General features: G+C 32.8%; 1 protein-coding gene across 1 annotated transcript; it reads right to left on the bottom strand.

The window, feature by feature from the left end:
• Window positions 1-8,975: 8,975 nt before the first annotated feature.
• Window positions 8,976-12,429, bottom strand: LOC121240643. Its single transcript, XM_041138133.1, has 3 exons — window positions 11,810-12,429; window positions 10,843-11,010; window positions 8,976-10,737 (listed from the first exon to the last, which is right to left on the bottom strand). The coding sequence occupies exons 1-3, from the start codon at window positions 12,410-12,412 to the stop codon at window positions 8,977-8,979; spliced, it is 2,532 nt and encodes an 843-aa protein (XP_040994067.1). The 5' UTR covers window positions 12,413-12,429; the 3' UTR covers window position 8,976.
• Between the last annotated feature and the right edge of the window lie 4,322 nt (window positions 12,430-16,751).

Genomic DNA, 16,751 nt, shown 5'->3' with positions numbered 1-16,751 from the left:
GAAAACTGAAAAAATAACACTGTAAGACAAGTGTCAATTTGAGTTCCAAGTGAATGAACAAATAAATTTTACTTGACATATTCATCTTACAAATAATAAAATAGACATTTCTTCTATTTAGAAATCTGCTTAGTAAAAAACATTACCAAGCATATTTTTTACACATTGTTAACATATTAATTTGAAACATCCTAAATTTCTACACTTGCAGTCGGGTTTTCTTCCAAGCAAGCCAATCCTTTACAAAAAAAATACCAAATAAACAATCTCTCATCCAGCATAAGAGTCAGATTATTTATGCATTTTACCAGAATGTCATAAATTAGTATCACAACTTAAAGAACCAAGTAACTGGAGGATTAGTAAAATTACAATTATATCACTGAGGCGTAGATAATAATGTCAAAAACTGTATTTACCTACCCAAAGATGCAAGAGATCAATGATAGGAAAACAAAATAGACAAAAACTCAAAAATTGGTAGTCACTATCACATTTTTTTTTTTTTTGAACATTTGGACAAGTATAAAAATTTTTAAGATATGGCTTTTTAGCAGTATAGACGCTAAAATAAAAAGGAAAAGCCGCTCAATTTAATTTCTGCTATTATATACAAATCTCTCATTGAACCCAACATCCTTGTGTAGAAATGATTTTTTTGACATTATTTATTTCTCGCCATAGTTAAATAATCATGATTTTTATAAACAATCCAGTTAAAACCTTAAACCATAACCTTGTCTTTTCATACAAGTTTAATGAAAAAGCACACGAAGGCATGGAAAGTCATGATTGGATATTAGCAAGTTAAAGATGCAAAAGTAAAGAAAATTACGCAAAGGCAAAGCCTTCTAGGTAACGTAATCTTTTGTAACCATTGATAAAAAAAAGTCATAAAACAAAGAAAAACTATATAATATGTTAAAATATATTTGTATCATATAACTATAGATAGAAAATTAAAGAAACTAATATAAAAGATTTTAATATTTCAAAAGTATTTAAGAAGGAAGTAATGCTTTGTTTTGAACAAACAAACCCAACAACATACAATCTTGGGAACAGTGAGTACAAAAAAAAAAAATAAAAGCCTTAACATTCAGCAAAACAAAACTTCCAAACATGTTAGACAAAAACAACGACTTAAATTTAGAACGCCAGTGAATAAAACTTAAATATATATACAAATACATAAATCATTTTAATATTAAACCAACAACTAAGAAACAAAATAGATAAAAATTAGAAATAACTGCAATATATACATTTAAAATGAAAACATAATGTCCCATGTAGGATCTGAAGTATATTCAAATCAAAACATCTACATAAAAAACACCAACATTAACATAATAACAACATCTAATCTGTTTAAATACCAGACCAAAATTAAGTTCAATTCATGGAAACATTTAATATAACACAAACTTTAAATGAACAGGCTACGAAAACAGTACTTCAAGCTTGCCTGCATCAAAGATAAACAGATTAGAACAATTAAAAACAGATAAGAAAGAAAGCAAATTTCATAACCAAGCCAGCACGAGCAAAAAACGACAACACAAAGATGCCTGTCTAGAAACATCCACAAAGATCTTCAACCATAAAAAAGACAAGAAATGTTGAAATATGTTACAAATCTGAATAGAACAACATAACTAAACGTTTAAAACATGAAAAAAATAATTCAAATGTAAAAATATAAGAAATGAAAAACACAACAAAACTAACTCGTGATCTCAGACAGAAGGTATATCACAAAAGAAGAGATAAACCATGGCATCACATATAAATAATGGAATGTTAAAAAAAAAAATTGAATAAAACTTAAATTTTCAAAACTACAATTATTTAATAATGAACATTGCACAATAGATAAACAACAAAAAATATTGATGAACTTTAACTATAGAAAGCATAAACACACAACACAAATAACCGTTTCCTATCATGAGTAGATAATAAGAGAGAATGATCTTAAATAAATCTCTAAATTTTAGCCTAATTACTTAACTGTCATAAACTCTTCGACTTTGACAACTCTCAAAGCCAGAGAGACTTTGAGAGTCAAGCAATTTGACAGACATTTTTTCAAAATAATTCTCGCATATTATCTACAAGACAAGAAGTTTCAAACATTGTTTGACAAAAGAAGAGATAAACATTGGCTTCAGATATAAATAAACAAATGTTTTAAAAAAAACTCAATAAAACTTTGTTTTTCAAAATTACAAGTATTTAGAAATGTACTCTCCAAGTATTTAGAAATGTACTCTCCACAACAGACAAACAGCAAAAAATATTGAGAAACTTTAACAACAGAAGGTACAAACACATAACATAATAACCAAAGTTACAAATCTGAACAGAACAACATAACCAAACATTAAACCAAGAAAAAAAATTCAAATGCAAAAATATAACAAATGAAAAACAGAACAAATAACCCGTGGTCTCAGACAGAAGCTATATCACAAAAGAAAAGAGATAAACCATAGTCTCAAACAAAAAATGGAATGTAAAAAAAAAAAAATTGAATAAAACTTTGTTTTTGAAAACTGAAAGTATTTAGAAATGGACTCTGCACAACAAAGAAATGACAAAAAAAAAAAAACTAAATAAAAATTCATTTTTCAAAACTGCAAGTATTTATAAATGAACTCTACACAACACACAAATGACAAAAAAAAATTGAGGAACTCTAACAACAGAAGGTACAAACATACAGCACAAATAACCAAAGTTACAAATCTGAACAAAACAACATAACCAAACATTAAACCAAGAAAAAAAATATTCAAAATGCAAAAATATAACAAATGAAAAATGCTACAAAAATAATCCGTGGTCTCAAACAGAAACTATATCACAAAAAAAAAAAAAAATAATAAAAATAAACCATGATCTCAGAAAAACAATGGAATGCCAAAAAAAAAAAAAAGGATAAAACTTCGTTTTTCAAAACTGTAAGTATTTATAAATGGACTCTACACAACAAAGAAATGTAAAAAAAAAAAAAATTGAGCAACTTTAACGACAGAAGGGACAAACACACAACACAAATCATCCGTGGTCTCAAACAAGAGAAACATAAAAAAAAAAAACACAGATAAACTGTGATCTCAAATATAAAGAATGGAAAGCAAAAAAAAAAAAAAAAAAAAAAAAGCTGAATAAAACTTGTTTCTTAAAACTGCAAGTATTTACAAATAAACTCTACATAATAGATAGATGACATAAAAATAGAGGTACATTTAACAACTGAAGATATCGCAAAAATATATGCCAAAATAATACCGCAAAAAAAATACATCAATATCAGTGAAAGACATTTTCATATACAATTTTTCAAGAAAAAGGAGTGCATCATCGACCTCACATTCAATCTGAAAATATCTAACGGTAATAAATACAACCCCCAACGCACAGAAACAAACCGTAATAAATCCAACGGCAAAAAAAGACAGTACAAAATGCACAGAAAGATAAAATGGAGGGGGGCGGGTGATTACTATAGCGACACTATAGTTTAGAACTCCAAATCTAATCTTGGTTTTTTAATACAAAATCCTAGACCAAAGAAAAAATAGCGAGAGAGAATAGAATAGCGAGGTAGTGTTTGATATACTCGACCAAAGAGAAAACAACAGAAGAGAATAGAAAGCAAGGTAGTGTTTGATAAAGAATATATAGCGGTTTATATAAGTGTGGACATAAAGTATGGATCCGGAAGGAAGGACGCACAAAAAGAAAAGTAATAAAATAAGAAAAGACTTTTGCACAGAAAATACAAATCAAATCCCATTTTCCCATTTCCAATACACTGAGAACACAAAAACCCAAACACTCAATCCATCCTTTCAACCTGACAAACATTTCAGACAGATCTAGAAAAGGACAAAAAGATATTTCAAAAGCTTCCCTGGGAACTCAAATTCAGAAACTGATTGTTAGATACATATAAAAATCAAACAAGAATGCACCAATTAAACGAAAAAAGAACAGTAGAACCAACAAAACAAAAGTAACCAAGAAACTAAGAAGCTATCAAATCGAATATTAAAAAAAAAAAAAAAATCTTGAAAACCAGAATGCAGCAACCAAACGAAAAAAAAAAAAAAGCAGAACCAACAAAACCAAAGGAACCAAGAAACTAACAAGCTATCAAATCAAATATATATATAAAAAAAACAAATATTGAAAACCACATAAAAAATATCTACATGATTATTGAGAAAAAATCTAAAAAAATACAATTCTCGAAGCCACCAACGATAACCGGTGGACTCAGAGCACTATTAATGCACTAACCTTAAGATGGCACATCCATTTAAAATAGAACCCCCGCTCCGTATATGTGTAATAGGTAAACATATATGATATAACCATAAAAAAAGGAAAAACCATAATTAAAACAATTACCTAAAATATACAATCAACAATAGTAACAAAAGCCATAACTTTAATAAAAATTCATACAAAAAAAAAAGTGCATCATCGACCATGGAATCAATACTCAAACCCATAAACAAATCTAGTAAATCCGCAAACAACATTCAACTACCACCACAATAATACGACGGATAAAATACAGGAAGAACACGGAAAGGAAATCCACATTCTATATGCTGCTTTTCACCAAAAGAAAGTGTATCATTGGCCACGGAATCAAACTGAAAATAACAAAAAATGTAAATTTACTGAAACTAGAACAAACCAAATGAAGTGCATCATTGACCTTGGGTTCAAAGCAAAAAACACTTCAAACCCTTCCAAAACCAATAAAAAAACCTCAATGCACCACCGAAAATAAAAAAAAAACATAAGACACACCCAAAAAAATCCGAAACCCTTCAAACTCTTCCAAAACCAGCAAAAAAACCTAAACTTTGAACCCAAACTAGCAAAAAAATCTCAACTTTGAACCCGCAACAACATCCCCACTGAAACAAAACCGTAACTTTCAACCCACAAAAAACCACAACTTTCAACATGCAAAAAACAACTACTTTAAGAATTGCTCTTCCACAAGTACCACCGAAAGGGCAAAAAAAAAAAAACCCAAACGTCCCAAACAAACCAATATAGCACCAAGAGCCATATGCAGAAAACAGAAAGGCAAAATGAAAAGTAAGGTAAACGTTCCAAACACCTTCAAATTGACCAAAATGCACCACCTAAAACCAAAAAAAAAAACACAAGATACACCCAAAAAAATTCAAAACCCTTCAACTTTGAACCCAAACCATCAGACCTCAACTTTGAACACACAACAACATCCCCACCGAAACAAAACCGCAACTTTGAACCCACAAAAAATCACAACTTTCAACCTGCAAAAAAAAAGCAACTTTCAACCGAAAAAAAACTCAACTTTGAACCCAAACCAGCAAAAAAATCTCAACTTTGAACCCACAACAACATCCCACCGAAACAAAATTGCAAGTTTGAACCCACAAAAACCACAACTTTCAGCCCACAAAAAAATCAAAACTTTTAGAAAAACCCTTGCTCTTCGACAAGCACCATCGAAAGGGCAAACTGAAAAAAAACCCAAACATCCCAAACAAATCCACACAACACCAAGATCCATACGCAGAAAACGGAAAGACAAAATAAAAAGTAAGACAAACTTTCCAAACACCTTGAAACCAATCAAAATGAACCATCAAAAACCCTAAAAAAAGGCACAAGACACACCCAAAAAAATCCGAAACCCTTCCAACTCTTCCAAAACCAGAAAAAAACCTCAACTTTGAACCTAAACCAGCAAAAAAATCTCAACTTTGAACCCACAATAATATTCTCACCGAAACAAACAAACCCACACAGAAAGCAAGCCAAAGTTCTCAAACAAACCCACACAAAGAACCACACGTTGAGAACAACAGAGAAGGAGAAGACACAACCTAGAGAAAGAGAGAGAGAAGACCAAATACAATAGAGGGACGAAATGCCAAAATCAAAAGCCACCCAAGCGTCCAAGCAAACCCATGGCAAAGAAGGAGAAGGCGAGAGAAAGAGAGAGAGAAGACCAAATGGAGAAATCACAAAAATGAAAAGCACCTGTCTAAACAAACCCACCTAAATATCTATCCAAGGAAAAGACAAAAAAAACCCCCACACACGGAAACAAAGAGCAGAAATGGAAAGGCAAAAAAGGGAGAACAGAACATATACAGAAGACAAAAACGGAATGGGAAATTACTGTGACATACTGTAGCAAGCCGATTCCCACTTATATAATAACTATAGATATATAGATGAATGATAAATACAAATCTTAAGCAATTAAGATTTATGTACTATTTCACGTCAATTTGTATAGTTATAAATAATAAAATATTCTAGATTAATGAAGTCCCTACGATAGAAATATTGTTTTAATGAAATTTAAATTTTTATTTGTGATGAAAATGACTTTTTTAGAAAGAAAATTACTTGAAAAGAAAAAAAAAAATCATGTTGTAGTACGTATTTTTTTGTTGATAGATTATTATTGGACAACCAATCGAATTGAACACTCATAAATAGACAGTTCTTTAGAATTATCTCATGATTTTAATTGCTTTGGTCAATTTACATTATCACAACTGATTCTTTGAAAAAAAATAAATAAAAAAATCGGTTTATCTAGGTATATATATAAGAATATTGAGACGCGTTGGCAGGTCGCGCGTTTATTATCAATGTCGACGTCGCATACAAAGCTAGCTACTACAATTTATATATGGGAATCATGATTCCATGTGTGAAATTGGAAATTGAGGAACTGATTAATTTAAGAAAACTGTTTATTTATTGTGAGTTATAATTTTTTACAAAAATTATTATTTCATGTGAAAATGAATCTATTATCATCACAAATAATAAATTTTGTCGTAAATAATTTATCTTAAATATTATTATTATTATTATTATTATTATTTGTAGTGTGATGACGGCTAAACTAGCCTAGTTGAAGTTGTCATGAATAAAATATCATGAATTTTTGGCTTTTGGGACAATATTCTTTTGGTAGTCAAGCCAGCATGAGTTGTCTGTCTTCAACTTATCAGTCCTATACCACACATCTATTAGTCCTATACCACACATCTATTGATATGAATTTTATTTTTTATTTTTTACTCAACGAATGTGTAGTGTAAGGCTTAAAACTTTTCCTATCTTTATTATAGGCTTTTACGAATCTGGCTGGGGTGCTGCCAAGTGGACAAAAATTGCTCACGGCCCACTAATATTTTTTGATATTATGATTCTAGTAAAGAACTTCTCCCTCCATTTATAAAATAAAATAAAATGGACAGTAGATCATATTTAATTTAGTGTAAAATTTGAATATCATTTGTTCATTTTATATTATGTTGACAAGTGATGATGATCACTAAATTTAAAATACTATCTACATTTTATAATAAAGAATACTTGAGATTAAGAATATCATATATATATATTCTACGTAAGGGATCAATGCCCAGTCTCTAGAGTAAAATTTAGGTCTAGTTTGTTTTAGCAGATGAGATGAGATGAGTTGAGTTGAGATTAAAATTGAAAATTGAATATAATATTATTAGAATATATAATTTTTTTAATACTATTTTTGTTTTAAGATTGAAAAAATGTGAATTGTTTATTTTATTTTGTATAAATTTAAAAAAATTATAATAATTAAATGAGATAAAAAATGTTGTGAAAATAAACGAGGACTAAGAAAGAAGAGAGGGAGTTTGTGAGATATATGATCTATCTGTAACCTCATAAAGCTGACACCCTGTTCTAATTGTTAGAAAATTGATGACCCTCACAATCTCCATGCATCCTTTGTGCTTTGTAGGAAATTCCAATTTATTTTGTTTGCTCGATGGAGGTGTGAATTTTTTCTTTTAATACAAGAAATATTAAGTTTAGGGAAAAGCTTCAAATCAGACGTGGTGTGATTTTGCATTTTACGCCCTGCAATAGAAAATGGACACGCAGGAAATTTACGTATTTTACATTGAGTGCAAGTTGAGGGTAGCATGTTTCCCTTCTGTCTTCCTCTCTCGTTCTCCTGACCTCTCCCCTCTCCACTCTCTTCTCTCTTTCTCTCTTCTTGCCCCCCACAATCGGTCTCTCTCTCTCATCTCTATCACCACCCATTTCGTTGTAAAGCTCTCTCACTATAGATCCTGTCATTGCAAAGCTCTCTCCTCTCCTCTCCCTTCTCTCTGTCCTCGCGAAGCTCTCTCTTGACAGATCCCATCATCGCGATCTCTATCTCTCCCATTTCGTCAATCCTTTTGTATGAAAAATTATCTTTCAAGAATCAAACAGAAATTTTAGTAACAGTTTTAGTCAAAATATTGACACTCCTCTTGGTACTTCTTATCTTTTCTCAATTGCCTAATAACGTTGTTAGAATTTGTTGAGATACCCATAATGAAAGAGAGTGAAATTGCAAAGTTGCGAACACCTGATGCTGAGCGAACGAGATTTTTAGTTCATTATTACTTCAATTTTGAACACCTTGCAAGGCTTTGCTTGCATCCCCCTCTCCCTCCTCCCGTTTCTCCTCTTCTTTTCATCAATGAGAGCCACTTTCTCAAACCATTTTCTCTAGTGTTAGTTTCAGGAGAAAAGCTTCAAACCCAGAGAGAGAGGTTGGAGAAAAGAGATTGGAGGAAGAGGAGGTATATGGGAGAATTGCCTACATGCAGCTCCATTTATCTTTTGACTAAAACCCGTATGTGTTATACGTTTATTGGTGGGTGTGAATCAAACTTTCTCACACGTCCGGTTCCCAGTGAAGGCTTGATTTACACCCACCATACTAGGAAATAGGGTTTGAACATTTGATATGTTTAGCTTAACATGTCAGGTTGAGGTTGACCTATAGTCAAATATTCACCATATGAACATGATCCGAAAACGATTTGACACCAGTGGGGTGCTCTAATAAAATATGTTAATGCGAATTGTTACATGCAGTACTGTGATTTATTTGTATAAAGCACGTAGCTTACATGATAATTCATACATATCGATGTGGCTTGAAGGATTCTCCCACCGAACAAGTTCTATGATTTTCTTTTCCATCTCAGCGGTCTCTCTCACTAAACTACTGATGCAAAACCCTAGGGCAGTCAAGCTTAGAACCTTATGGCACTTGAGCAGCTCGTACTGATCACTTTCAATATGTAATATTTTGTCAAGTTCTTTCGAATGTTGGAGATATGAATCTATTATCTTCTCTATCTCATGTTCATGTAAACTGGAATCCAAAATAATGTTTGGGTTTCGTGATTTTCCCAGCTCAAGATCACAAGAAACCTTATTCTGTGCAAGCTCCTTTTCAAGTAATGTCAGCGATTTCATCAAAATGACTTGTTCAAAACATTTTATTGACGAGCCAATGATTTCCTTGATGAGTTTAAGGTCATCTTCTAGCTTGTCGACAAACTCCTTCCATGAATCCTGATCAAGTACTCCTTTTGATTGATCTCCTTGAAGGAAACTAATTGCTTGAGCACTAAAAAGCAAGAGGTCCTCCATTTTTGACAAGGACTTTAATATCTTACTATAGCTAGCACTATGGAAAGGCAAAAACCAGAAATTGGGTTCCACCTCAGCTTCTGCAATGACCTTCCGTAGCTCACTTACTTGGATTTTCAGCCTCTTCTGATTCCCTTCCAATTTGGATTTGCTTTCTTCATTAATAATGCTTACTGAGGTGACACACTCGTGCAATAACCCGAGGCTTTTTGAGAGTTGAGCTTTTGCTAGGGTTGAAGCTCTAGTGCGCTGCAAGATAAGTTCAACCATTATTGAACAGGACAACCCAATGAATGTTTCGGAAATTCTTGCTATCGCAAATTGACTTGGAGGACCATAATTATTCCTTCCCAGTATCATTACTGCTCCAATAACTGCAGAAATTCCTCCTGCCTGCCCATACATTTGGCTACGCTGTAGAAAGCTCGCGAACACGAACCATGGAAGAAGAGATAAGAATCTTAATGACAAGAACCTTCCAAAAACAGAACAAACCAATACTCCATACACGGTTCCTATGACCGTCCCCTGTGCTTTAACGTTGGCAACTATGAATATTGCCTCCCTGGCTGATGCCAGACTGATCGCCACAGGGAGTCCTGACCAGTATCCATTCTCCTTGCTATACAGCAACCCAAATAGCACTGCAAGGCCCAGAGAAAGTGAACATTTAAATGCTGCCAATAACCTTTCCCTGCTTACCTTCATGGGCCAATTGCTCCAAACCCCTTTTAAGGAGAACACATTTATTTGACATGGATCAGTAGAATTTTCATTTTTCTGAACTGGGTTGTTTCTTTTGGAATCAGATGGTTTAGTCAACAATTTGCTATGAAGGAATTTCAAGCAGAATATGAAGAAATATGGGGGTAAATCTTCTTGGGCTGTTGGAATGGTTTGAAGGGTTTGAAGCGATTTCATTATCTCTTCTGCACTGGACTCGGGAACAGTCAGTGGATGATTGTAGGGCAAAAAGTACTCGGCTTGTTTTATAAGTAGACTCAAGAGCTCCTCTAGTCGAAGCAAACCAAGATCTTTGAGCTCTCCATCCAGCAATATTTCAACTGGATATGACGAAATACTTGTTAAAGCCATTTCCATCCCTTTGAAAGGTATCACTAAATCTTGCAATCTGTCTCCTGCCTTGATCACGTGCCATCCGAGTTCAAAACCTTTAACTGAAAGTCCCTCCCACTGCATGCTTCCCTGTTATAAGGAAGATCGAACAAAGGAAGATTAATTAGCCAACCCTCGTATGGATATATTAATTTAAACATTAGGAAAAATAATAATGCTAAAGTTGATCATTACCTGGTGCCTTTTGATACTTGAAAGAAGTTTGGTTCCTGTCCTATCTAAGGACTTAGCTTGAGAGATTGATGCAAGAGCGGACGTGCTGTTCTCGGCACAGAATGCTCTCACAAAGAGCTTTAGCCTGTCTGAAGCATTCTCAGAGAGTAGCTTGCAGTTCTGTTTCACCTGCAATATCATAAGAAAAGATATGATAAGTTACATGATAAATGTTAATTTATCATATATTAATAGCTATTATTCATTGTGTGTGTATATATATATATATTATTTGACCTCTCAAACGTGTGGATTTAGAACAAGATAAAGTACTAGACGTACGATCACCTGTCGTACGTTCTCCTGCCACATGTACATGATGCAATAAGTGCACCAATGTTTTAAGGAATGGTGCTATACGACCCAAAGACTTTAGGTTTTAGTTTGGTAAACTTCTCATTATAATTTTTTCAAGTTTTAATATAAAATATAATAAATAATTTAATTTTTTTAATTTTTAAAATAATAATAATATTAAAAAATAACATTCTAATAAAATTTTATCATCTCAACTCAATTTAACTTAATTCAACATCCAATCACAACTTTAAATTATTTTATTGCAATGGATAGAAATGATCATGAGCTTTCCTAGAAGAGGCCACGATTAGCTCGATCCCTACTGCAATATATGTCACATTAATAATATTCGCATACACATGAATCATGATGAGATATGCGCCACGACGTGCGCCATTTTCACGCACCAAGAAATCTCCAGCATATATATACATATATATATATGTATACATATGTATACATACATACATACATACATGCATGCATGTAGACTAACTGCGATTGGCTCCAAAATGATCACTTTCATTTTTGAACCAATATATTAATTTTTTTTTTTTTTCTGGATGATGTTAAAAATGTGCTAACCATGCATGCGTCTGCATCAAAACATAGGATTAATGGTGCTTACCTCGTAACAGGCTAGCCGTGGGTAAGGAAGCAACAAGGACAGAACACAAGCCAAGACTCCAAGTGCCGTACTTGCCGCTAGATGGACAGGATGCATGACGGGCTGAGTGTGCTCCCCATGGATAAAAGCAACCACGTACACAATCACAATCTGACCCAACGCTATGCGCTTTGCTACCAAGTGAGTGGACTCGGGAAGGGCCACCACGAATGAGCCTAGCGCCACCGCAAGAGCAGTGGTTAAGCTCGACAACCGGGCGGGTCCGATCACCCACAGGCAGAAGATGGCTGGACCGAGGCTCTGGACCGTGGCGTAGAGCGCGAGCCAGCAGCCACGCAATGCGTCACCTAATGTTGCATCGGCTATAATGACGAGAATTACAGTTACGTAGGAAAATGCTGGGAAGGCTATTTGGCGTTGGAGGAAGGCAGGGCCGTAGAGGGTGGTGCAGCCCACAATAGTGCAGGCGAATGCAGTTCGAAAAGCGGAGGCGAGGCACGCACGCCGCTGTCTTGCGCCAGCTCCATTAACAATAATAGAATATTGGTGGGGAATCATGGTAAGCATTAATGCAGAAATGCTATTGTATAGTTTGGTATACATGTTGATCAGAAAGACCGATCGAGGATGAAAACGTTGTTATAACTAAGTTTGAGTTAAGGGTACGCGTACTGCAGAGGGGCTTGGGGTTTTGTAGAGGAAGGAGTTCTAAGCAATTTAATGGAGCACGTGGAATACTACTCCATGAATGGGACCCAATTAATGGCTGATATAGTGCGGGGGTGGCCGGGAATTTTTTTTTTTTTTTAATTGGGAAACTAAAAAATGGGTAATGGCGATGATAATCGGTCAAGAGCAGTGGCTCAGCTTGAGAAGGCCAGCCAATTCATCGTCAAGTACGTACTCTGCATTCATGCCAAGAGAAATGGTTTAGCCACTTAGCACAAGCATTAGTTTCTCTATACATATATGTAAAATTACATCTTTTAAAAATTGATTTTATACATTAAGAAAAACTCAAACATTAGATAATGGATCTTCAAGTTAAATAATAATAAATATTAATATTATTTTTTTTAAAATAATAAAATAAAATTTAGAGAGTGAACAATATATTTTTAAAATCATAAAAATACTGTTCATAACTATGTAAATTTTTGGATATATATAATCTAATTCAGTCCAATTTAAGGTCATATATACAAATATGTAGATACATATATAAATACATAATCTAATATTAATATTTTTAAAATTTTATAAAAATAAATTCATAAATTAACTTGATATGATATATTAATTTATAAATTTATTTTTTGAGATATCTTTACAGCTAACAGCACTTCTCATAATCCAAAGCGGAATTAAAATTAGTTGGCTGTGAAAAAGGAAAAAAGAAAAGGGAAACTTAAGTCACAGTTTTGAACTAACTTTCTAAACAACTAATTATTAGTAATAAAGTATTGCGTATACATATACACTGACCGTACTAAAAGTGGGGGTTCTCTAGATTTCCACTAAACAAGCATGGATATAGTGTCATCACACTTATAATATTTTAGAATGTCCATTGAGAAGAAGGAATGGTCAGGTGGGGCTTTGGGTACTGTAATCTCATCAAATTAATATATATATATATATATATATATATATATATGTATGTATATATGCACGTCAATGACCGAATTTGATGACATGTTAATGCAATTAACAAATGTGTGCAGCATAAAGCTGAAAGAAGCTCATGCCCTGGCAATTTTTTGTAAAAGCTGACAACATGACAAGAATTGGGGGGGAAATAAGGCAGCTTTCTCGGAAAATATATTTAGTACGTACGTAGTACATGTCCTAGTTCTGCGGCCACATATAGTGGGATTCTATGTAAGAAAGACGTGGCCTTAATTTGTCTTGCCACTATATATATATATATAATAATAATATATATTCAGGTCATGACATGCGTAGACTTATATACATATATATATATATATATGTATAATATATATGATCGTTTATATGTAGTACTCAGAATTCACTTATAAAGGATGTTATTATGGGCATGTTCTGAATATGCATGAGAGAGTACCGATGATGAAAAATGACTCGTGTGTGTGTTTATATATATATATATAGTTAATAAGAGATTATACAAAAATAATTTTATAAATTGAAGTGGTTTTGTATGATCTGTTAGATCGATTTTACAATAAAAATAATTTTATAATTTAAAGAACCTTATGAAGCCACATCATTTTGTAACATTACTTTTGTATAATCTATTTGGAGCTAAAGTATTTCTCTAGATGAAAATAAGTTAAAAATGGAATTTTGAAGAGATTTTTAAATTTTTGGATAAATATTATGTAAAGTAAGAGGATATATTTATAGAAAGAGAGACTCAAGGTAGTATTATTCTAATCAAAATAGTACTATACATATACATCAAAGCCATATACAATTTTCTAGTGTACAAGTCCTACATACTCATTTTGAAAAAGGGTGAAACTAATTGTTAGATAAGAGGCCACGGCCTCAACAAACCAAAATTTCAGAAAAGGCTTTTTTTTATGGGTGTAATGCAACTATATAAAATTTAATAAACTTATGATTACACTACATGATCGTCTTCTACATATATAGTCTAGCTTGCCTTTATGCAATGGACTTGTGGGAGCAAAACAATATTACACAGTCGATTTGAAATGACTAAGTAGTACTCTACTATATATAAATCAAATTTCATTGAATCTGCCATGCATTTTAGATTGCAATATACATATGTACGTATCAACTTGGTTGTTTTAGAAGATAAGCAAGCATAAAGTTTTAAGCAGCTTTCTAAATTAATAGCTAGACGAGAAATGATATTCATGATCATCATCACATGCAGCCAAAGTCTTATTTAGCTTCCTATTCGATCAAACTATATATAATATCAGTGATCATGAGCCAGCCATCTGAATAGTTGGATTTAGATCACCAACTTGCAAAAGCGTATATATATATATATATATATATATATATATATATATATATATATGCAAGCTCATTTAAATTAACTCAAAGATAAACGGCGGACTCCCGACATTGACCGAATTCAACGTACGTGAACATGTTAAACACGCATGCTGCGAAGATATGATAAGTTTTTAACCATCGGATCATATGATCCCATGCACCTATTTATCATATTCCAGTACTGTAAGCAGCCTCCCTCTAGCTGTTCCCAATCTGAAAGGTCACTCACTAGAAAAGTGGTGGTACCATTTGAATATTCGTAGAGATTGAAAAAAGTGGAAGGGCATGAATGCATGCAATGAAATTGATGAGGGGCGTTTAACATGAAGAGTAGTGGAAAGAGTGCATTAACTCATGTAAGTCACTAATATTATTATTGCAGCTTCTCTATGGATCCCTAGCTTTCCGTAAAGTATGCAAACGTATATATTAAAACGACATAAAAATTATCTTTTCATTTTTTTTTTCAAAATTGTGAAAGTAAGTTAGAAAATTCATTTTTCATTTAAAAAATAATTGCAAAATTTTTTAAAAAAATTATTCAATTTAATCAATTAAGTTGGAATCTCGCTGTCAAATGATACGCTTACTATAATAATTTATCTTTCCCTATGCCCATAAGAATAGCGATTTTGTCTTGTGTGCATACAGAGTCGTGCCGACGTAACGTAATTTATGAGTAATGCTAGTTATATTATTAAATTGTATAAATTTTGCCCATTCTTTTTTAAAAAAATAAAATTTATTATTAAAAAAATAATTTTTTCATATGTATTTCAAATTTATCTATTTTTTTTTTCAAAAATAATGCTTGAGACTTACACAATTTAAGACTGTAAATATCATTTATTTTTATCAATATAATTTCTCTTTATTTATTTATTCATTTTAAGAAAAAATGTATTTATTTTAAACTTCTTGCGTCACCGACCTAACCATCCCTCAATCAAACGTGTCGTAAGCGAAAAAAGAGGAAAAATTAGAAGGCTGAATAAAAAGACCAATAGCCCAGAACCCAACCAATGGAGGAAAAATGAAAGACAAATTAGGAATAAGAAAAAGTATTCACATCAGCCTCTGTTTGGCGTCAGCCTAAACACACCTCACCTGTCAGCCAAAACACATCCCACATATCAACCGGTTTTATCGTTTAATTTTTTTTCCTCTTGTTGCAATGGACAGTTTGATGTGAGAGAATACTTGAGAAGAGAGAAGTGAGAGACGTTGAGAGGCAGAAAGTGAGATCTTGATGAGAGAGAAAAGAGAACTAATGAGAGGGATTTGATGAGAGAGAACTGATGAGAGAGAGAGCTTGAGGAGAGAGTTGATGAGAGAGAGCTTGAGGAGAGAGGAAGAGGTCGAAGAGAGAAAAATTGATGAGAGAGAGAAGTCGAAGAGAGAGAGAGAGGTGATGAGAGAGAGAGAGGTGATGAGTGAGAGAGGTCGATGAGAGAGAAAGCTTGATGAGAGAGAGAGGTCAAAGAGAGAGAGCTTGAGGAGAGAGAAGCATCTCACATTTAAAAAAAAAAAAAAGAACACACGTAAGGAATGTGGAGAGTGCAATATTACAATAGGCTGATCGCTATTACTACTCTTGTTCGAACTTTGACAATGGCTGCCTCTATGTAAAAAGATATCAAATATTTTTAATTGTAAAATACCACGTAATCGTTTGAAAAAAATGAATCAAATATGAAATCTACGTCAAAAAAATTAATTTTTTAATAATAAACTACTATTTTTCAAAACGATAGTTGTATATAAAATTACTCGCAAAAAAAATTATTCGTTATGTTTCCTGAACTCGTGCATGTCTTTGTAAGGTAGAGAGAGTAGCGGCCTTTCAACCTGTAAATTTCCAACCCAATCACCATGACGTTGAGGAGTATTTGCTCAGTTTGCAAACTAACAATTATCAGGGCAA

The sequence above is a fragment of the Juglans microcarpa x Juglans regia genome, chromosome 7S, assembly GCF_004785595.1.
Source record: "Juglans microcarpa x Juglans regia isolate MS1-56 chromosome 7S, Jm3101_v1.0, whole genome shotgun sequence".
NCBI lineage: Eukaryota > Viridiplantae > Streptophyta > Magnoliopsida > Fagales > Juglandaceae > Juglans > Juglans microcarpa x Juglans regia.
Note: the sequence above shows the minus strand (reverse complement) of the source record. Positions and strands in the feature narration are given on the sequence as shown.

Coding starts and splice junctions, on each gene's coding strand:
- LOC121240643 (XM_041138133.1), bottom strand. CDS start 12,412: ATGTATACCAAACTATACAATAGCATTTCTGCATTAATGCTTACCATG. Junction 11,011..11,809: donor CACGGCTAGCCTGTTACGAG/GTAAGCACCATT, acceptor ATGATATTGCAG/GTGAAACAGAACTGCAAGCT. Junction 10,738..10,842: donor CAAGTATCAAAAGGCACCAG/GTAATGATCAAC, acceptor TCCTTATAACAG/GGAAGCATGCAGTGGGAGGG.